The sequence below is a fragment of the Saccopteryx leptura genome, chromosome 3 (genome assembly GCF_036850995.1).
Source record: "Saccopteryx leptura isolate mSacLep1 chromosome 3, mSacLep1_pri_phased_curated, whole genome shotgun sequence".
Taxonomy (NCBI): Eukaryota; Metazoa; Chordata; class Mammalia; order Chiroptera; family Emballonuridae; genus Saccopteryx; species Saccopteryx leptura.
This window is the reverse complement of record NC_089505.1, coordinates 54,684,160-54,707,026: the sequence shown is the minus strand read 5'-3', so window position 1 is coordinate 54,707,026 and position 22,867 is coordinate 54,684,160. Positions and strand designations below refer to the sequence as shown.

General features: G+C 37.4%; 1 protein-coding gene across 1 annotated transcript in view; it reads right to left on the bottom strand.

The window, feature by feature from the left end:
- SNX3 (sorting nexin 3) overlaps positions 1–22,867 on the bottom strand; it is an 85,833-nt gene that overhangs the window by 19,527 nt on the left and 43,439 nt on the right. Inside the window, exon 2 of the mRNA XM_066373530.1 lies at positions 4,979–5,074. Within this exon, the coding sequence (XP_066229627.1) occupies positions 4,979–5,074 (96 nt within the window). The remainder of the gene's footprint in view (positions 1–4,978; positions 5,075–22,867) is intronic.

Here is a 22,867-nt window from a genome sequence, read left to right as displayed (position 1 = left end):
CCTAAACAGACCTATTAGTAGAGAAGAAATAGTAAAAACCATTAAAAACCTCCCCAAAAATAAAAGTCCAGGCCCTGACGGCTATACCAGCGAATTTTATCAAACATTCAAAGAAGACTTGGTTCCTATTCTACTCAAAGTCTTCCAAAAAATTGAAGAAGAAGCAATACTTCCAAACACATTTTATGAGGCCAACATAACCCTCATACCAAAACCAGGCAAGGATGGTACAAAAAAAGAAAACTACAGACCAATATCTCTAATGAATACAGGTGCTAAAATACTAAACAAAATACTAGCAAATCGAATACAACAACATATTAAAAAAATAATACATCATGATCAAGTGGGATTCATCCCAGAATCTCAAGGATGGTTCAACATACGTAAAACGGTTAACGTAATACACCATATCAACAAAACAAAGAACAAAAACTACATGATCTTATCAATAGACGCAGAAAAGGGTTTTGATAAAATACAACACAATTTTATGTTTAAGACTCTCAACAAAATGGGTATAGAAGGAAAATATCTCAACATGATAAAGGCCATATATGATAAACCATCAGCTAACATCATATTAAATGGCACTAAACTGAAGGCTTTCCCCCTTAAATCAGGAACAAGACAGGGTTGTCCACTCTCTCCACTCTTATTTAATGTGGTACTAGAGGTTCTAGCCAGAGCAATCAGACAAGACAAAGAAATAAAAGGCATCCATATCAAAAAAGAAGAAGTAAAGGTATCACTTTTTGCAGATGATATGATCCTATACATCGAAAACCCCAAAGAATCCACAAAAAGACTGCTAGAAACAATAAGCCAATACAGTAAGGTCTCAGGATACAAAATTAACATACAGAAGTCCATAGCCTTTCTATATGCCAACAATGAAACATTTGAGAATGAACTCAAAAGAAAAATCCGCTTCACGATTGCAACAAAAAAAATAAAATACTTAGGAATAAACATAACAAAGAATGTAAAGGACTTATATAATAAAAACTATAAACTATTGTTAAGGGAAATCGAAAAAGATATAATGAGATGGAAGAATATACCTTGTTCTTGGTTAGGAAGAATAAATATAATCAAGATGGCCATATTACCCAAAGCAATATACAAATTTAATGCAATTCCCATCAAAATTCCAATGACATTTTTTAAAGAAATAGAGCAAAAAATCATCAGATTTATATGGAACTATAAAAAACCCTGAATAGTCAAAGCAATTCTAAAGAAAAAGAATTAAGCTGGGGGCATTACAATACCTGACTTCAAACTATATTATAGGGCCACGACAATCAAAACAGCATGGTATTGGCAGAAAAATAGACACTCAGACCAATGGAACAGAATAGAAAGTCCAGAAATAAAACCACATATATATAGTCAAATAATTTTTGATAAAGGGGCCAACAACACACAATGGAGAAAAGAAAGCCTCTTCAATAAATGGTGCTGGGAAAACTGGAAAGCCACATGCAACAGAATGAAACTGGACTACAGTTTGTCCCCCTGTACTAAAATTAACTCAAAATGGATCAAAGATCTAAACATAAGACCTGAAACAATTAAGTACATAGAAGAAGACATAGGTACTAAACTCATCGACCTGGGTTTTAAAGAGCATTTTATGAATTTGACTCCAAAGGCAAGAGAAGTGAAGGCAAAAATTAATGAATGGGACTACATCAGACTAAGAAGTTTTTGCTCAGCAAGAGAAACTGATAACAAAATAAACAGACAGCCAACTAAATGGGAAATGATATTTTCAAACAACAGCTCAGATAAGGGTCTAATATCCAAAATATACAAAGAACTCATAAAACTCAACAACAAACAAACAAACAATCCAATAAAAAAATGGGAAGAGGACATGAACAGACACTTCTCCCAGGAAGAAATACAAATGGCCAACAGATATATGAAAAGATGCTCATCTTCTTTAGTTATTAGAGAAATGCAAATCAAAACTGCTATTAGATACCACCTCATACCTGTTAGATTAGCTATTATTAACAAGACAGGTAATAGCAAATGTTGGAGAGGCTGTGGAGAAAAAGGAACCCTCATACACTGTTGGTGGGAATGTAAAGGAGTACAACCATGGAAGAAAGTATGGTGGTTCCTCAAAAAACTGAAAATAGAACTACCTTATGACCCAGCAATCCCTCTACTGGGTATATACCCCCAAAACTCAGAAACACTGATACGTAAAGACACATGCAGGCCATGTTCATTGCAGCATTGTTCACAGTGGCCAGGACATGGAAACAACCAAAAAGCCCGTCAATAGATGACTGGATAAAGAAGATGTGGCACATATACACTATGGAATACTACTCAGCCATAAGAAATGATGACATCGGATCATTTACAGCAAAATGGTGGGATCTTGATAACATGATACGAAGCGAAATAAGTAAATCAGAAAAACCAGGAACTGCATTATTCCATACGTAGGTGGGACATAAAAGTGAAACTAAGAGACATTGATAAGAGTGTGGTGGTTACGGGGGGGTGGGGCACAAAGAAAACAAGATAGAAGGTGACAGAGGACAATCTGACTTTGGGTGATGGGTATGCAACATAATTGAACAACAAGATAACCTGGACTTGTTATCTTTGAATATATGTATCCTGATTTATTGATGTCGCCCCATTAAAAAAATAAAATTACTTAAAAAAAAAAAAAAGGTGAACCGAATGGCATATAAATGATATGTTAATAAAGCTGTTATTTTTAAAAAGTGACATCCATATTCACCAAATGTTTATTAAACATCCCAATGTTAAGCAAAGCCCAAAGCCTATCAAGACACTTCTTCCCATAAGTCAAATAAAGACAAATAATGTATTATCTCACTTATATGAAGAACTCAGAAACAGAGTAGTAGACTAGTAGGTGTGGGGAGCTTGGGAAAATGATCAAAGGGTACAAACTTCCAGTAATACGTAATTTCTGGGGATCTAATGTACAGAATAGCAGTGACTACAGTTAATAGTATTAAATGTATACTTAAAAGTTGCTAGGAGAGTGCTCTTAAATTTTCTCATCCTCCCCCCCCCCCAAAAGGTATATCTAAAAGGATAAATGTAATAACTAACCTTATTGTGGTAATCATTTGACAAGATATACATACATCAAATCATCACACTATAAACCTAAAACTTACACAATGTTATTTATAAATTATATCTCAATAAAGCTGGTAAAGAAAAAAACATTTCTTTAGTATAGTCATAAAAAAATTTTTTCTCCAAAACTTTTCTAACTTGTTCTGTACATTCAGATCTTCAAAACACCTGTAATTTACATACAATGAGTTATAAATCTTTATTCCCAAATAGACAACCAAATGTTTCTATGCCATTTACTAAATATAAATTCCTTTCCCCACTGATCAACATGTTATTTTTGTGATGAACTAAATTTCCAATAAACACATGGGTCAGCTTCTAAATTCTATTATATTCCACTAATTTATTTGCCCTTCACAACAGCCTGAAGATATATTCTGATGTCTACAGGTGATTAATGGATGTTGAAAATAATTTCAGGCTATTGTTGAGTTTTGTCACATTCTAAAGTACAGATATAAATCTTCAAGTTTATGAAGACCATCAACTAATATCTTTACTAAAATTTTACTCATTTATAACTGTTAGGAGATACTGCCTTACTTCTGTCCAGCCTAATGCTAAAATGCCACCTCTAAGTGAGGCCTTCCCTCAACCATCCTATATAAGGATGGTTTTTTTTAATTTTGTTTTTTGAGAGCACGTAACCATCTTTTAATATATATATACACGTTAGGATATATATATCCTAAGGATATTTAATATATATATGTTAGGATATATATATATATCTATATCCTAACTTACCCAGTAGAATGTAAGAACCACAAAAGTGGGGACATTAATTTGTTCACAGCTCTGTTACTCAAAGAACATAGAGAATGAGATTGCAAATGTTTGTAAAATAAATCCTCAAAAGTTAATAATGCAAAGTAAAAATGTTATATTTCTATTTATTAAGGGCTTTTTTTTCTTTTAGTGAAGTTGTATGTTTTCTTTATACAGGCCTTATATTTCTCTTTTTATTCTTAAGTATTTTATGAGTAAAATCGGTTTTCCTTTACATTTTTGATAGAATGCAATGGTTTGCATATGTTGCTCTTGTATCAGTCACATTTATCTGGTTAAGGAAGTTTTCCTTCCATTTCTAACTTAATTATGCTTCAGCTACCCTTAACCTATTTCTGGGCTCCTATCATATCCACATTTTTCCTACTATAGTCACAAAATAACTTTCATCATTCTGGGCATACCATGCCTTTTCATGCTATTTTGACATAGGGCTGAAATAAGAGAGTGTGAGACCAAGCTCTAATTTATTTTGCAGTCAAAGCTTGTAAGAGAAGACAATTCTTACTGAGGTACATAACTTTTCAAATTGCAGGTAGCAACCCATTAGTAGATCATAGCCATCATTTTAAAGAGCTAATCTAAAGAATACCAGCATGTATCATACAGAGTAAGCTAAGTACTAGTTTAGAAACTTTTGTTATATGTAAATGTTTGATGATAAAAAATGAATTTATTATGAGTCAGTAAAAAATACTAGAAATACACTGACACATGAGATGCACTGAGAAGAGAAACTCGGCAAAGGGTATAGGTGGAACAGGAAGATAAGGGAAGTAATAGTAAAAGAGTTCTATGAAGTAAGCGTTATCCAAGTGTGAGTCAGCAAAGGCCTCAATTGGGCCACTAGACAAGAGAAGGAAGAGATTAAATAAAAACTACAAACTTCCTCCATCTCCCAGAAATAAGATAAAACTGAATTATTTAAAAAAGAGAATCATATTTACTTTTACCCACTTAATTCCAGATTATCTTCCTAAGAAATCTTAAATATTGAAATTTGGATGTTTTGCTTTAAAGTTGCATTACAAATAATTCTTACCTTGCTCTCTCTTTCTAACTCACTTCTCAGCCATTCAAAGTCACTGTATCTTCTCCTAACAGTAGATTCCTTCAGCTTGAAAATAGGCAGGTTTGTCTGAAACAAAAACAAGAAGGGTGAGATCTGTTAGTCATATAATATGGCGAGCTTGGTTAACAAGATAAAATCATAGTCATTTCACCTTTAAGTATATAAAACTTAGCTACCTGTTAAAAATGTATGTTATTTACATTAGAGTACAACTTTCAAATGCATGTTTGCACATATGCTATTAGATGTCTTTCTGCCTATAGTTACATAAATAAAAGTCATTTTTTCTATTTCGGTGATCTGTAAAAATGTCAAATGAACAGGAGTGAAGATAAAGCCAGCTGGTTGCGATTCAGTTTAGACAGCACCTTAACATAGAATGTTCAATGGAAACAGACCATAACTAATTAGAAATGAAATACAAAATATTTTGTTATTATGGCTAGATGTTGTATAACTGAAGAAACTAAGAGTTATTTTTAATGGTCTTCTTTAAAAATGCCAGAAAATCACTCTTAACATTAGTAGGAAATGAGGAGCCATACACTTTAGATCAGGTTAACAGATCTAGAACTTCACAGGCTGAGGGCAAATTTCAGAACAGAAAACATAATAATGCCCAGTATTTTGGGGTTACATCTGAATGGAAGAAATCTTTTAGAAATTGTTCTTTACAAGACTTCAAAGATCGCTTCTGTCAACTTCTAAACTTAAAGTAACAAGGGAGATTTCTATGATCTTCTAACTGATCCCTAAAAAAAAAAAAAAATTAAAAAAACATACTACTAAATCTAATTAAAAATGGTTTATGATTAAGGACAATTAACAGAAGCTGTAAAGCATCATGATTTAATCAAGAATAAATTTTACGAATCTGCATTCCCTGCTGGTAAGACTGTAAAATGATATAGCCACTATGGAAAACAATATGGAGGTACCGCAAAAAGTTAAGAACTGAGTCACTATATGACCCAGCAATTACTCCTCTGGGTATCTACCCTCCAAAACTGAAAATATTTGTTCATTAAAAACATGCACCCAACTATGTTCACTGAAGCATTATTCATAGTATCCTTTGATAGATGATTAGATTAAAAGACTAGGTACAGATATATAATAGAATATCACTCAATCATAAAAAAGGATAAATTACTGTAATTTGTGATAACAGGGACCAAACGAAATTACCATGCTAAGCAAAGTTAGTCAGATGGAAAAATCCAAGAACCATATGATTTTACTCATATGTAAAAATATAAAACTGAAAACAACAAACAAGACAAATAAAAAAACCTAGGAACTCACAGACAGACAAGGATCAGGTGGTTACCAGAGGGGAAGGGGAATGGGGGAGAGGTGGTAAAGGGAGTCAAATCAAGATGATAGAAGGAAATCTGACACTTGGCGGTGAACACACAATGCAACATACAGATAATGTATCATCATAGAATTGCATACTTGAAGTTCATATAATTCTATTAATGTCACCTCAAAAATTTAATAAAAAGGAATAAATTTTAAAATGCATACAGTATCACAAAGTTTATAGGGAACAGAAAGGATCCAACAATTAATCCCATATCATACTGAAAATGCTATTTAATACATAGTTGACCCCTGAATGACATGGGTTTGAACTACACGGGTTCACTTAGAAGTGGCTCCCCCCCAATATATTAGAAAACTTTTTGGAGACTTGCAACTATTAGGAAAAAAACTAACAAACCATGTAGTCTAGAAATATCAAAAATATTTTTAAAAGTTAGGTACATTATGAATGCATAAAATAAACAGTCGTACCCTGAGATATGAGCAGACCAATACACAAATTTTTTTAGATTCAAGCTGCGACTCAGTCCGTATTTTTGTTTGAGACCTGAGTGAAATTCTGAGATACAAGTCGTGATTTGGGAAGCTGCTGCTAGTTGGCGCGCTGGTGCACGGGTCCAGTATTGGCAGCACAACACCAGCATCTCGTTCTTTCTCACATGTTACCCGCAGAATCAAGTCGAATCTCGTGCACTGTACTCGTTCTTGCATCATTTTTGCATTTTTTTTTTCTGAAGCTGGAAACGGGGAGAGACAGTCAGACAGACTCCCGCATGCGCCGACCAGGATCCACCCGGCACGCCCACCAGGGGCGACGCTCCGCCCACCAGGGGGCGAAGCTCTGCCCCTCCGGGGTGTCGCTCTGCCGCGACCAGAGCCACTCTAGTGCCTGGGGCAGAGGCCAAGGAGCCATTCCCAGCGCCCGGGCCATCCCCTGCCCCAATGGAGCCTCGGCTGTGGGAGGGGAAGAGAGAGACGGAGGGGAAGAGAGAGACAGAGAGGAAGGAGGGGGGGTGGAGAAGCAAATGGGCGCCCCTCCCATGTGCCCTGGCCGGGAATCGAACCCGGGTCCCCCACACGCCAGGCCGACACTCCACCGCTGAGCCAACCGGCCAGGGCCATTTTTGCGTTTTTTACTAACCTTTTTTGTGTGCTATCATGGGGCCGAAGAAAGTGAGTGTAAAGGACAGTGGTGAGAAGAAGAGAATGATGTCAATGGAAGTAAAGCAAGAAATAATAGAAAAACATGAGTGTGGTGTACGAGTGATTGAACTGGCAAGGCTGTACGACAGCAATACATCTACATTCCGTACCATCCTGAAACAAAAGGATGCCATCAAAAGCTCAAATCCAGTGAAAGGAATTACAATTCTGTCCCAATTAAGGACAAATATCCATGAAGAAATGGAGAAGCTTCTGCTGGTGTGGGTGAAAGAGAAAGAGCTGGCAGGAGATAGTGACTGAGACTGTAATATGCGAAAAGGCACATATTATTTACAGCGACTTGAAGAAGAAAGAACCATCAACCTCAAAAGAGGCAGCAGAAGATACGTTTAAGGCAAGTCACGGCTGATTTGAAAATTTCAAGAAGAGATCTGGCATCCACTCGGTGGTGAGGCATGGTGAAGCTGCGAGTGCTGACATTAAGGCAGCTGAGGAGTACATCGCACATTTTTTTTTTTTTTTTTTTCATTTTTCTAAAGCTGGAAACAGGGAGAGACAGTCAGACAGACTCCCGCATGCGCCTGACCGGGATCCACCCGGCACGCCCACCAGGGGCGGTGCTCTGCCCCCCAGGGGGCGATGCTCTGCCCATCCTGGGCGTCGCCATATTGCGACCAGAGCCACTCTAGCGCCTGAGGCAGAGGCCACAGAGCCATGCCCAGCGCCCGGGCCATCTTTGCTCCAATGGAGCCTTGGCTGCGGGAGGGGAAGAGAGAGACAGAGAGGAAAGCGCGGCGGAGGGGTGGAGAAGCAAATGGGCGCTTCTCCTATGTGCCCTGGCCGGGAATCGAACCCGGGTCCTCCGCACGCTAGGCCGACGCTCTACCGCTGAGCCAACCGGCCAGGGCTACATCGCACATTTTGTTGTGCTTATCGCAAAGGAAGGCTACATCCCCAACAAGTGTTCAACTGTGATGAAACAGGATTGTTTTGGGAAAAAATGCCCTGGAGGACTTTCATTACCACAGAGGAGAAGAAGCTGCCAGGCCATAAACCCATAAAGGACTGTCTGACCCTTGCATTGTGTGCAAATGCTAGCGGTGACTGTAAAGTAAAGCCACTGCTAGTGTATCATTCCAAAAATCCTCAAGCCTTTAAGACTCACAAGATTCTTAAAGAAAAACTGCAGGTTATGTGGCGCGCCAATGCTAGGGCATGGGTTACGCGGCAGTTTTTTATTGAATGAGTAAATCTCGTCTTTGGTACTGCAGTGAAGAAATATCTTCAAGAAAATAAACTCCCAATGAAAGCATTACTAATCCTTGAAAATGCTCCAGCCCACCCACCCGGTCTTGAAGATGACATTCTCGATAAGTTCAAATTTGTGAAAATCCTCTTACCTCCCACCCAACATGACCTCAATCTTGCAACCTATGGATCAGCAGGTCATTTCCAAGCTTGTCGGCCTGGTGTGCAGGAGTCCTGGGTTCAATTCCCGGCCAGGGCACACAGGAGAAGTGCCCATCTGCTTCTCCACCCCTCCCCCTCTCCTTCCTGTCTGTCTCTCTCTTCCCCTCCTGCAGCCAAGGCTCCATTGGAGCAAAGTCGGCCTGGGCACTGAGGATGGCTCCGTGGCCTCTGCCTCTGGTGCTAGAATGGCTCTGGTTGCAACAGAGCGACGCCCCAGATGGGCAGAGTATCGCCCCCAGTGGGCATGCCGGGTGGATCCCGGTCGGGCGCATGAGGGAGTCTGTCTGACTGCCTCCCTGTTTCCAACTTCAGGGGAAAAAAAAAAAAAAAGCTTTACACAAAGCACTTGTTCCGCTGCTGCTTTGAGGTGACTGAGAATACAAATCTAACCCTTCGAGAGTTTTGGAAAGATCACTACAACATTGTGATATGTTTACACATTATTGACTTGGCATGGCAAGAGGTTACAAAAGGAACCTTGAACTTGGCATGGAAAAAGTTATGGCCTGATGTTGTTGCAGACAGGGACTTCGAAGGATTCAAACCAGAGACTGAGACCGAGGTAGAAGCATTGGAGGAGACTGTGTCCCTCGGAAAGTCGATGGGTCTGGAGGTAGATGAGGGTGACGTAAACAAGCTCATGGAGAAACATGAGGAGAAACTCCCAACTGAGGAGTTGAAGGAGCTACAGATGATGCAACATACAGAACTTCTGCAAGAGATTAGTAGTGAGGAGGAGGTAGAGTCGGAGGAAGTGATTTCTACAAGTGAAATTAAAGACATGCTGGCAATGTGAAAGAACTTTCAAGTTTCATCAAAAAGAAACACCCAGAAAGTTTCAACTGGTCGTGCTTTAGCATTTTAATGACACTTGTCACATTTCCGTAACATTTTAAAAGGCAGGCAAATAAGAAATTATGACATCGGATCATTTACAGCAAAATGGTGGGATCTTGATAACATTATACGAAGTGAAATAAGTAAATCAGAAAAAACCAGGAACTGCATTATTCCATATGTAGGTGGGACATAAAAGTGAAACTAAGAGACATTGATAAGAGTGTGGTGGTTACGGGGGGAGGGGGGAGGGGGGAAAGGGAAAGGGGGAGGGGGAGGAGCACAAAGAAAACTAGATAGAAGGTGACAGAGGACAATCTGACTTTGGGTGATGGGTAGGCAACATAAGTGAACGACAAGATAACCTGGACTTGTTATCTTTGAATATATGTATCCTGATTTATTGATGTCGCCCCATTAAAAATAAAATTATTTAAAAAAAAAAAAGGCAGGCAAAAGCAAACTGCTTTGGATAGATTTTTATTCAAAAGTCCTGCAAGTGAAAGTGCCAAAAGTGCAGCCAAAAAAGCAAAAACAGGTGATGATTAAATAAAAAATACGTAATGTTAAGCTTAGGTTAAGTTTAAAGTTAAGAAAGTGCATTTTTTACAAGTTTTTGTGGTTTCATTTTAAGTACAGAAAGTGTGGTTTTAGTTTCGTTTAAAGTAAAGAAAATGCAGTTTTAGTTTACATTTAGTGTTAAGAAAGTGCAGTTTTAGTTTACGTGTCTACAGTGCCTGCATCCCTTCCTCCCTCCCTCCTCCTCCATCTTTCACCTCCGTTAGCTGCACTCGTCTGTCTCCAAGGTAAGAATACAGTACTAAATAACACTTTTTTCTTTTATTTCATATATTTTGTTATGCATTGGTAAAGTATACATGTGCATTTCTTAATTAAAAATGTCTTTTTTCATAATTTAGGATGGTTTTTTTAAAATAAATTTTTATTAATGTTAATGGGGTGACATCAATAAATCAGGGTACATATATTCAAAGAAAACATGTCCAGGTTATCTTGTTACTCAAGTATGTTGTATACCCATCACCCAAAGTCAGATTGTCCTCCGTCACCCTCTATCTAGTTTTCTTTATGCCCCTCCCCCTCTCCCTCCCACCCCCCCTCCCCCCACCCCCGGCAACCACCACACTCTTGTCCATGTCTCTTCGTCTCGTTTTTATGTCCCACCAATGTATGGAATCACGTAGTTCTTGTTTTTTTCTGATTTACTTATTTCACTCTGTATAATGTTATCAAGATCCCACCATTTTGTTGTAAATGATCCCATGTCGGATGGTTTGGGGATGTTTCACAGGGCTGGAATGAATTAAATCTATTTCAGTTATTTTAAATGAGAGAAATTTGTTGGATATACGAGTTGACTGACAAGCTCCGATCCAGAACGAATTAAACTCGTATCTCAAGGTACCACTGTATATAGATATTAGACTATTTTATCATTCACTACCATAAAATATATACAAATCTATTATGAAAAGTTGAACCTTACATACATACTTATAGACCATACATGGTGCCACTGACACCACTGATTTAACATAAAGATCAAACCTGCATAACATTAACTATAGTATACACTATGCTACTGTAATAATTTCATAGCGACCTCCTATCATATCAATTATACTAGGCTACTATAAAACAATCATGTTTGTTATTAATGTATGAATCTTTATACTTGTAAATAAGTATGAATTTATTTTATCACAGTATTTTTATTTTTTATGTCTAGTATCAGTAATACATGAAATGTCTACAGTGCTTTGTATTATGTAAGACAACACTGATGTAGTATTAAAGAATGATTAATTTTTAAACAGATGACAAACTTACGGTATCAAGAAATACAGTACAATATTATAAATGTAGTTCATTGTTCTTATGATTGTCTTAATAACATTTTCTTTTTTCTAGTTTTATTGTATATGATACATATAACATATAAAACATATGTTAATACACTGTTTAGGTTTTCGGTAAGGTTTCCAGTCAACAGTGGGCTATTAGTAGTTAAGTCTTAGGGGAGTCACTCTATAGGTGGATTTTCAACTGTAGGGGCGGGGGGTTGACACTCCAACCACCATCAGTGTTCAAAAGTCAACTGTATATATTCTCAGATTATATTTTATGCTTAATTCAATCTTTGTATTTGTAGAATTATAAACTTTTACAGCTGGAAAAAAAAAGTTAAGTGCCACTAGAAGAAAAGACTAGCTTCCTATTTTGTGTATAGGGACATCATCATTATATAAAATTCACTCATAAGAAAATTCCAATAATTTGTTAAACTTAATGCCACTGGTAATTGTCATTAGCTAAGGAAAAGCTTTTTATTCAGGATCTTAAACCTACTTTGTAGTGGTCTAAATTTTTTCCACAGTGTATTAACTTCTCTGTGTTGTATACCTTATAGCTTGGAATCTTCTACAGATGCTATTGGGCCTAACACTGTATAGGTTTCAAGCATGAAACCAAATCTCACAAGAGGTTTAAAAGCACTTGAATTTTCTTTCCCAGGTAACCACAACATTTGTTCATTGTATTAATGACTAAGAGCAAATTGCACCTAACAAGACTCTTATTATACTAAAAGTCAAGCTTATATTTAGAGATGCTGGCTTGCTGTACAGAGAGGTATTCTCATTCCCCACAGGGAATAAAATTAAGTCCCCTGGAGAGCAGGATGATAATTCCCAGAAAGAAAGCACTGGATTATTTCTCTCTAATTTCACCCATTGGCTTTTTAACCAGGTTCACCCTTCCGCATTAAAATATTAAGTCTTTGTAAGTGTCTAAAGATAGAAAGGCCTTTACAGAATTGAGTGTTTTCTGCAGGTGAGATTTTACATTTTGAATTCCCTCCTCTCAAGTTACTTTACAAAAGGGATTAGCTGCTCTCTTTATTCAATATGTTAAGATCAAGCTTGTGAAAAGAGTTCCCTAAGAATTTTCATACTTTTGGGTACGGAAGTCTATAAAGTTAATCTCTGAAACAACATATCAAGCTTACAGGTACAATGTTGAGGGAAGAGTGCCAATCCAGCTCATTTTACCTTCCATTTTCCCTTTTGAACTTTTGACACAATCCTGATTATATCTGATTCACTTTAACTGAAGGGGAGTGGGAGGGAGAAAAAAATTCAATCCTTTCTATGATTAGCTAATAGTTTGACAGATTACACATTAAAAATGGATCATGGTTAGTTTAAGAAAATTCTTTCATTTCGTTTTCTCAGCTGGCTATGATTTCTTGTTATATGAAGACTGGTGGTATATTTTTGGTAAAGTCACATGAAGCAACTCTTAATATTATTTGCTCATTACATTTAGCATGTTAAGTTTGCTTGTTAATGTCTTCCTGATCATCACAAGGACTTTCAATTCAACTTGATCAAAATACAAATAAAAAATGCAGAGGTTTATTTGTTTAAGCCACTGAACTATCACCAATGATTATAAACTTATGATTGATTACTTTCAACTTATTTAACACATAAAATGTACTACTTTGCTTTTTTAAAATTCTCCTACAGTTCTGGGAGGATTCAATTATCACAGTTTGGAAAAATCTATAATAAGGCATTATTAGTGCTAGGTAATGTGGGAAACAGAATAATGAATAAGACGTCCTGGCCCTTATGAAGCTTATATTAGCGAGGTTAAAAGATAATAAGCATATAAAAGTTAAATTTATGTGGTTAGAAATATCATACACCATAAACAAAAACAAAGTTGAAATACCAAGAACAAATTGTAGACAAATATCTGCAACATAAATAGTTCATATTTCATTAAAAGGTAAAGAACTTAGAAAACAATGAAAGATAAAGATGAAAAATGTAATAAAACAGAACACAGAAAAACTAATGGCCAATAACACCCAATTTCACTCACACAAGAAATGCTAGTTAAAACAATAAGTTACCCATTTTAATTTATCAAACAGGCAGGCATTAAATTTTAATACCCAGTAACAGTTAAGGTTAGAGAAACAGACATCTAAAAAAACCTGCTAATGGTGGTGAAATCTTGGTACAACCTGTAAGTAGGCCATTTTGGTGACATCTTTCACTCTTTTTTTTTAAACTTCTATTTTTCAATTACAGTAGATATACAGTATTAGTTTCAGGTGTATAGCATAGTAATTAGACACTGACACACCTTATGAAGTGACCACCCTGATTAGTACCCATCTGACACCGTATGCATAGTAACCACATTTTTTACTACATTCCCTCTGTTGTACTTTACATTCCCATATCAATCCTTTAAATGTATATATCTTTTGAGCCAACATGTCCACTGGGAATTAATCCTACAAATATTTCCAAAAAGATATTGGTGCGTAGGTTTGTATTAGCATTGTTTATGTAATAGGTAAACAAAACAGAAAACTAAAGGCCTAATTACGTTTTTATAAACATAAAATAAAATTTTAGAGTCTTTACAAAACATAACTTAGCCACAGACTGATCAAGAAGCCTGCCTGAGATCTGTTAAATGTAAGAAGTTTCAGAACAGTATATATAGTATGATACTATCTGTACAATATAAAAAGCATAAAAAAATTAACTGACGATTTGACCTGTATTCTTGTAACATGTGGAGTCAACCATACTATAGGAAGACAGCTGAGAATGGTGAAAATAGCATGAACTACATGCAGAGAAGGAACAACTATATTTAGGAAGTAATTCTTATATATTCAAAGCATAGGAGATGATGGGAAATAAAACTGGAAAGGTTAAACTGTGTCCAGTCTGGCTAAGGCAACCACCTATAAGCACTAGGAGTTAATAAACATCTCTAAACAGAAAAACATCTTTGAAACAGAAAATCAGAGCAGAAAAGTCATGGTAGAAGTAGAAGCCACAATATTTGACAGATTAGCTATGTGCATATGTATAAGTGAGCATTAAGAACAATTGGTTCTGGCCCTGGTGGGTAGCTCAGTTAGTTGGTTAGAGCAATGTCCCAATATATGGGTCCAACCCCTGGTCAGGGCACAAACAAAAATCAACTAATGAATGCATAAATAAGAGCAACAACAAATCAATATTTTTTTTCTCTCTCTCCTTTCCTTTCTCTCTAAAAATAAAGAACACTTGGTTCTATTATCTCACAGAAAATTGTATTTTTTGTAGCTATGCCTGATGAGATGTTAATGAGACTTAGTGTGTTTACGATGTTTACAAATATCAAATCATTCTGTACTACAGCTGAAACTAATATATTATATGTCAATTATATGCTTCCCCTTATCTCTCCCCCACAAAGGAACAGTTGGTTCTAAGATACTTCTAAGGTTTATCTGTTTGAAGAGTATGGACAAGAGTCAGACTACTGAGGCAAATTATAGTGGAAATCCCTTGAAGGTTTTACTTTGGATATAATTTAAAATGTTTAGACTTATCTAGAGAAGAATAAAGTGCTGAATTCTGAAATTAAATATAAATCAGACTTAAGTAGGGTTACCTTAAAAAATTTTATTGAATTTATTAGGGTGATACCAGTTAACATAATTATACAGGTTTCAGGTGTCCAATTCTACAACACATCTCTGTACACCATATTGTGTTCACCACATAAGATGACTAAAAATTTTATTTTTTCCTTAAGTGAGAAGTGAGGAGGCAGAGACACTCCTACATATGCCCTGACCAGGATCTACCTGGCAATGGCAAGTCCCCTATGGAGTGATGCTCTGCCCATCTGGGGTATTGCTCCACTGCTCGTCAATCAAGCTATTTTAGCCCCGAGGCAAGACCATGGAGCCATCCTCAGCACCCAGGGCCAACTTGCTGGAACCATGGCTGTGGGATAGGAACAGAAAGAGAGAGAGAGGTGGAAGAGGGAAAGGAGTGGAGATACAGATGGTTGCTTCTCCTATGCCCTCACTGGAAATCAAACCCGGGACATCCACACACTAGGCTGATGCTCTACTGCTGAGCCAACCAGCCAGGGCCGATGACTAAAACTTTTGAAATTTAAAAGGCAAGATTTAGTATTCTCTCATCCTGGCATTCATATTTTCCCTCTAATTAAAAAAAAAGTTGCTTTAGTTGCACAGGCTGAGCATAAACTAGAAACCTGTTTTCCTCTTTGCTAGTATTCATTTTACCTAACAGCCTGTGTCAAACTCAGCCATTTCACAAATTAATAATAGTTACAGGAAATATTTTATTTGTAGGACCAGTGACCAGAGATATGCAAGATCAGAGACAAGCAAAACTGAAATCCCATCGTCAGGCAAGAAACATAAACTAAGGTTTCATCTAGTTGCATAGGTATGAATAACTAGTAAATGCTGAAGGTGAATTTGAGCATGCACTATTTCAAAGTTTGATTTTGTTCACATAGTTATGAAAGTTCTGCAAATAATGTTTCATTATACATCTGATGCAAAGACAGATGTATAAACAGTCACATCAAAAACTCTCATAGGCTCTCTATAAAAAACAGTATTAACAATACTATGTCAGGGCTATGGATTAAACTAATACTTGAAAAAGCAGAGAATTATAATGATCCACCCCTCAAAATGTTAAGTTGGTTACCTGAACCACAGTCAGTAAAAACTATTTTATTTCACATTCAAAATATGCTTTTGTTGCCCTGGTGCGGTAGCTCAGTTGGTTAGAGCAATGTCCCAATACACCAAGGTTGTGGGTTCTACCATCAGTCTGGGCACATTCAAGAATTAACCAATGTCCCTGGCAAGTTGGCTCAGCAGTAGAGCATCAGCTTAGCTTGTGGAAGTCCCAGGTTTGATTCCCAGTCAGAGCACACTGGAGAAGCAACCATCTGCTTCTCTACCCCTCCCTCTTCTCTCTCACTCTCCTCCTCTCACAGCCATGGCTTGAATGATTAAAGCAAAGTTAGCCCTGGGCACTGAGGATGGCTCCATGGCCTCATCTCAGGCACTTGGTTGCCGAGCAACAGAGCAGTGGCCCCTGATGAACAGAGCATTGCCTTGGTATGGGGCTTGCTGGGTAGATACCAGTAGGGGCACATGCAGGAGTCTGTCTCTCTGCCTCTTACCTCTCATTTAAAAAAAAAACAAACCCAATGAATACAGAAATAAGTGGAACAACCAATTGATGTTTTTTTCCCCCCCTCTCTCTTTCCCCTTCCTCTCTCTAAAATCAATCAATAAAAATTTTTTTTGCCATGGCCAGTTGGCTCAGTGGTAGAATGTTGGCCTGGCATGTGGATGTCCTGGGTTCGATTCCCGATCAGGGCACACAGGAGGAGCGCTCATTTGCTTCTCTACCCCCCCCCTCGTTTCTTTCTCTCTCTCTCTCTCTCTCCCCCCCCCCCCCGCCCCTCTTCCTGCAACCATGGCTCAACTGGAGTGGGTTGGCCTCAAGCACTGGCAATGGCTCCATGGCCTCCATCTCAGGTGCTGAGAAGGGCTTGGTTGCTGAGCAATGGAGCAATGCCCCACTGATGATGAGTGGAGCATCACCCTCTAGTGGGCTTGAGAGGTGGATCCTGGTCAGGGGCACATGTGGGAGTCTGTCTCTCTGAGTCCCCTCCTCTCACTGAATAGAAAAAAAAAGTTTTAAAAAAAATATGCCTTTGTTGTTGTTTTGACAGAGACAGAGAGAAAGTCAGAGAGAGGGACAGAGAGGGACAGGCAGCAGGAAGGGAGAGAGATGAGAAACATCAATTCTTCGTTGCGGCACCTTAGTTGTTCAATGACTGCTTTCTCATATGTGCCTTGACCCGGGGATTATAGCAGAGCAAGTAACCCCTTGCTCAAACCAGTGACCTTTGGACTCAAGCCAGTGACCATGGGCTCATGTCTATCATCCCATGCTCAAGTCAGCAACCCTGTGCTCAAGTCTAATAAGCCCGCGCTCAAGCCAGCGACCTTGGGGTTCTGAATCTGGGTCTTCCGTGTCCCAGTCTGATGCTCTATCCACTGTGCCACCACGTGGTCAGAAAATATGCCTTTGTCAATCATTATAAGCCAAATAACAGTTAATTTGTTAACTACTATATTATTTGTTACCACTACTTAACACATTACGGACCAGTAGTTTTACTGCTAGCTTCACCCAGTGGCCTGATAAGTTTCTATTGAATGAAAACAAAAACTGTTTTACATAAATGTTAAAGGCACGCTTTAAAATTAAACACCCAACACCCACTGCATTTTGAAGTTATTTATTACATGTTCTCACAAGCTAATATCTTTTTAAAGTATGATATTTGTAAAACACTCTGTAATATGAAAACACGAGAATTCTCGTGATCCATCTGTTAACGTTTCTTTGGAAAACTATAAAATGGATTATCTATATTACCAAAAGATACAGAAGTTGAGAACAAGAATATTTCACAACTGGCACAAAAAGGAGTTTTTAAAATAACATCTAAATATGGGACCCAAGGTTAAAAAGTTAGAGCAAAAATCTCTACTCCATGCCTGACCAGGTGGTGGTGCAGCGGATAGAGCGTCAGACTGAGAACTGGAGGACCCAGGTTCAAAATCCCGAGGTCGCTGGCTTGAGTATGGGCTCATTTGGTTTGAGCAAGGCTCACCACCTTGAGCCCAAGGTTGCTGGTTGAGCAAGGGGTCATTTGCTCTGCTGTAGCCCTCCGGTCAAGGCACATATAAGAAAGCAATCAATGAATAACTAAGGTGCCACAATGAAGAATTGATGCCTCTCATCTCTCTCCCTTCCTGTCTGTCCCTAGCTCTGTCTCAATCACCCCCCCACCAAAAAAAACCCACACACACACACACAAAACAAAACCTCTACTCCATATCCTACCCCAACTACTGAAACCAAGGACATCAGTGGTCCTTCAACCTGGTAAGCTTCAGAATTACCAAAGTAGCTTAAAACAATTTCTTAACTGGAAGTATAACACAAATATAGAAAAGTGTACAAATACATCCAATTGCACAAATACATCAAAGTACAGCTCAATAAGTTTTCAAATTGTAGTAATCAGGGTAATCATTAAAAAAAAAGAAAAAAATATCCTGAGGACTACCCCAAGATCAACTAAACCAGCTTTTAGCAGAATGGACCCTGAAAAAGAGTCCCCCAGATGATTCATACGCAAGTATAGAAACGATTACCATACCACATCTGGTTGGTTCAAAAGATCATAATACAAGTGGATAAAGCAGTTATAGTTGTAAATGTCCGTATTAAAAAAGAAGGTATAGCCTGACATATAGTGGCGCAGTGGATAAAGCATCAACCTGGAATGCTAAGTCCGGACTTGTCAGTCAAGGAACATACAAGAAGCAACTGCAAGTTGTTGCTACCCCGCTTCTCCCCACCACCTTTCTCTTTTTCTCTCTCTAAAAGATCAATAAATAAAATCTTAAAAACAATTAAAGAAGATATATATCAAATAAATAACCTAACTTTCCACCTTAGGAAACTAGAAAAGAACAAGCTAAACATAAAACAAGTAGGAGGAAGGAAATAAAAGATTGGAGAAAAAAATAAAATAAAAACAATAGAGAAAAAATAAATGAAAAATACTCAATGCTTCAATTAAAGAAATGGAAGACTTCAATAAAATTTAAGATTATTTTTAATATATTGTTTTACAAAACTGACACGTAGTCAGTCATAGTATTCTTCCTATAAGAAGAAAATCTAAGTTGGTAACCTTAACTCTCATTTTTACCTTCAAATCTCACAGAGATTCATTCATTCAGTATAAAAGTATATATTGATACTTTCTAATATCCTACATCATAGTGGTTAAGAGCTCAGTCTCTGTCTAGTATAAATTCCAGCAATGCCACCTAGCTATGTGACCTGGGCAAGTTAATATTTTTCTCAATTTCTCATCTATAAGCTGGAAAAAACAGTGTGAAACTGTATCAAAATAGATGGTTTAGAAATAAAACTAATCTGCCTGACCAGGCGGTGGCGCAGTGGACAGAGTGTCGGACTGGGATGTAGAGAACCCAGATTTGAGACCCCCGAGGTCGCCAGCTTGAGCACGGGCTCATCTGGTTTGAGCTAGGCTCACCAGCTTGAGCCCAAGGTCGCTGGCTAGAGCAAGGGGTCACTCGGTCTGCTGAAGGCCTGAGGTCAAGGCACATATGAGAAATCAATCAATGAACTAAGGAGCCGCAACGAATAATTGATGTTTCTCATCTCTCTCCCTTCCTGTCTCTCCCTATCTGTCCCTCTCTCTGTCTCTGCCCCCCCCCACACACACAAAGAAATTAAACTAATCTGATGATGTCTTTTCTAGTACTTGGGAAATCATACAAAAGCTAATTACCTTGAAATAAGTAAGATTTATAAAGGTGGAAGGCCATATTCTTATAATCCTTTGACATGGTTGTAGTGATGAAATGAGGTAATAGAAACATGCTTAGAATTGTACCTGTCACACAACTGCAGTGTAAATCAGTCTTTTCTTTGTTTTTCTTAATTGTCCATTTTGTGTCTTTTTAAAAACTTAGCAAAAAGTTCTAATATTATAATACTTTATACCTTTAACCACTTGTTATATTTGCTTTGTAAATCTAGTTATTTTTGCTAAAGCATTTGAGAGTAATTGCAGACATCATAATCCTTTACCACTAAGTACTTCAGTATGCATTTATTTCCTAAGGATATTCTCTTATATAACCACAGGACAAGGACCAACTACAGCACACTTAATGTTGGCACATAGCCCATATTTAAATTTTACCAGTTGTCCCAATAGTATGCTTTATAACTTCATTTTTTTTTTTTTTTTAAATAAATTTTTATTAATGGTAATGGGATGACATTAATAAATCAGGGTACATATATTCAAAGAAAACATGTCTAGGTTACCTTGTTATTAAATTATGTTGCATACCCCTCGCCCAAAGTCAGATTGTCCTTCGCCACCCTCTATCTAGTTCTCTGTGCCCCTCCCCCTCCCCCTAACTCTCCCCCTGTCCTCCCTCCCCCCACCCCTGGTAACCACCACACACTTGTCCATGTCTCTTAGTCTCATTTTTATGTTCCACCAATGTATGGAATCATGTAGTTCTTGTTTTTTTCTGATTTACTTATTTCACTCCTTATAATGTTATCAAGATCCCACCATTTTGCTGTAAATGATCTGATGTCATCATTTCTTATGGCTGAGTAGTATTCCATAGTGTATATGTGCCACATCTTCTTTATCCAGTCTTCTATTGAAGGGTTTTTTGGTTGTTTCCATGTCTTGGCCACTGTGAACAGTGCTGCAATGAACATGGGGCTACATGTGTCTTCACGTATCAATGTTTCTGAGGTTTTGGGGTATATACCCAGTAGAGGGATTGCTGGGTCATAAGGTAGTTCTATTTGCAGTTTTTTGAGGAACCACCATACTTTCCTCCATAATGGTTGTACTACTTTACAGTCCCACCAACAGTGAATGAGGGTTCCTTTTTCTCCACAGCCTCTCCAACATTTGCTATTACCCGTCTTGTTGATAATAGCTAATCTAACAGGGGTGAGGTGGTATCTCATTGTAGTTTTGATTTGCATTTCCCTAATAACTAATGAAGCTGAGCATCTTTTCATATATCTGTTGGCCATTTGTATCTCTTCCTGGGAGAAGTGTCTATTCATGTCCTCTTCCCATTTTTTTATTGGATTGTTTGTTTGTTTGTTGTTGAGTTTTATGAGTTCTTTGTAAATTTTGGATATTAGGCCCTTATCTGAGCTGTTGTTTGAAAATATCATTTCCCATTTAGTTGGCTGTCTGTTTATTTTTATATCAGTTTCTCTTGCTGAGCAAAAACTTTTTATTCTGATGTAGTCCCATTCATTTATCTTTGCCTTCACTTCTCTTGCCATTGGAGTCAAGTTCATAAAATGTTCTTTAAAACCCAGGTCCATGAGTTTAGTACCTATGTCTTCTTCTATGTACTTTATTGTTTCAGGTCTTATATTTAGGTCTTTGATCCATTTTGAATTAATTTTAGTACACGGGGACAGGCTGTAGTCGAGTTTCATTCTTTTGCATGTGGCTTTCCAGTTTTCCCAACACCATTTGTTGAAGAGGCTTTCTTTTCTCCATTGTGTGTTGTTGGCCCCTTTATCAAAGATTATTTGACCATATATTTGTGGTTTTATTTCTGGGCTTTCTATTCTGTTCCATTGGTCTGAGTGTCTATTTTTCTGCCAATACCATGCTGTTTTGATTATTGTGGCCCTATAATATAGATTAAAGTCAGGTATTGTAATGCCCCCAGCTTCATTCTTTTTCCTTAGGATTGTTTTGGCTATTCGGGGTTTTTTATAGTTCCATATAAATCTGATGATTTTTTGTTCCATTTCTTTAAAAAATCTCATAGGGATTTTGATGGGAATTGCATTAAATTTGTATATTGCTTTGGGTAATATGGCCATTTTGATTATATTTATTCTTCCTATCCAAGAACAAGGAATATTTTTCCATCTCATTGTGTCTTTTTCTATTTCTCTTAATAATGCTTTGTAGTTTTCATTATATAGGTCCTTTACATTCTTTGTTATGTTTATTCCTAGGTATTTTATTTTTTTTGTTGCAATCGTGAAGGGGATTATTTTTTTGAGTTCGTTTTCTAATATTTCATTGTTGGCATAGAGAAAGGCTATGGACTTCTGTATGTTAATTTTGTATCCTGCGACCTTACTGTATTGGTTTATTGTTTCTAATAATCTTTTTGTGGAGTCCTTCGGGTTTTCGATGTATAGGATCATATCATCAGCAAAAAGTGATACCTTTACTTCTTCTTTTCCAATATGGATGCCTTTTATTTCTTTGTCTTGTCTGATTGCTCTGGCCAGAACTTCTAGCACCACGTTAAATAAGAGTGGAGAGAGTGGACAACCCTGTCTTGTTCCTGATTTAAGGTAGAAAGTCCTCAGTTTTATGCCGTTTAAAATGATGTTGGCTGATGGTTTATCATATATGGCCTTTATCATGTTGAGATATTTTCCTTCTATACCCATTTTGTTGAGAGTCTTAAACATAAAATTGTGTTGTATTTTATCAAAAGCCTTTTCTGCATCTATTGATAAGATCATGTGGTTTTTGTTC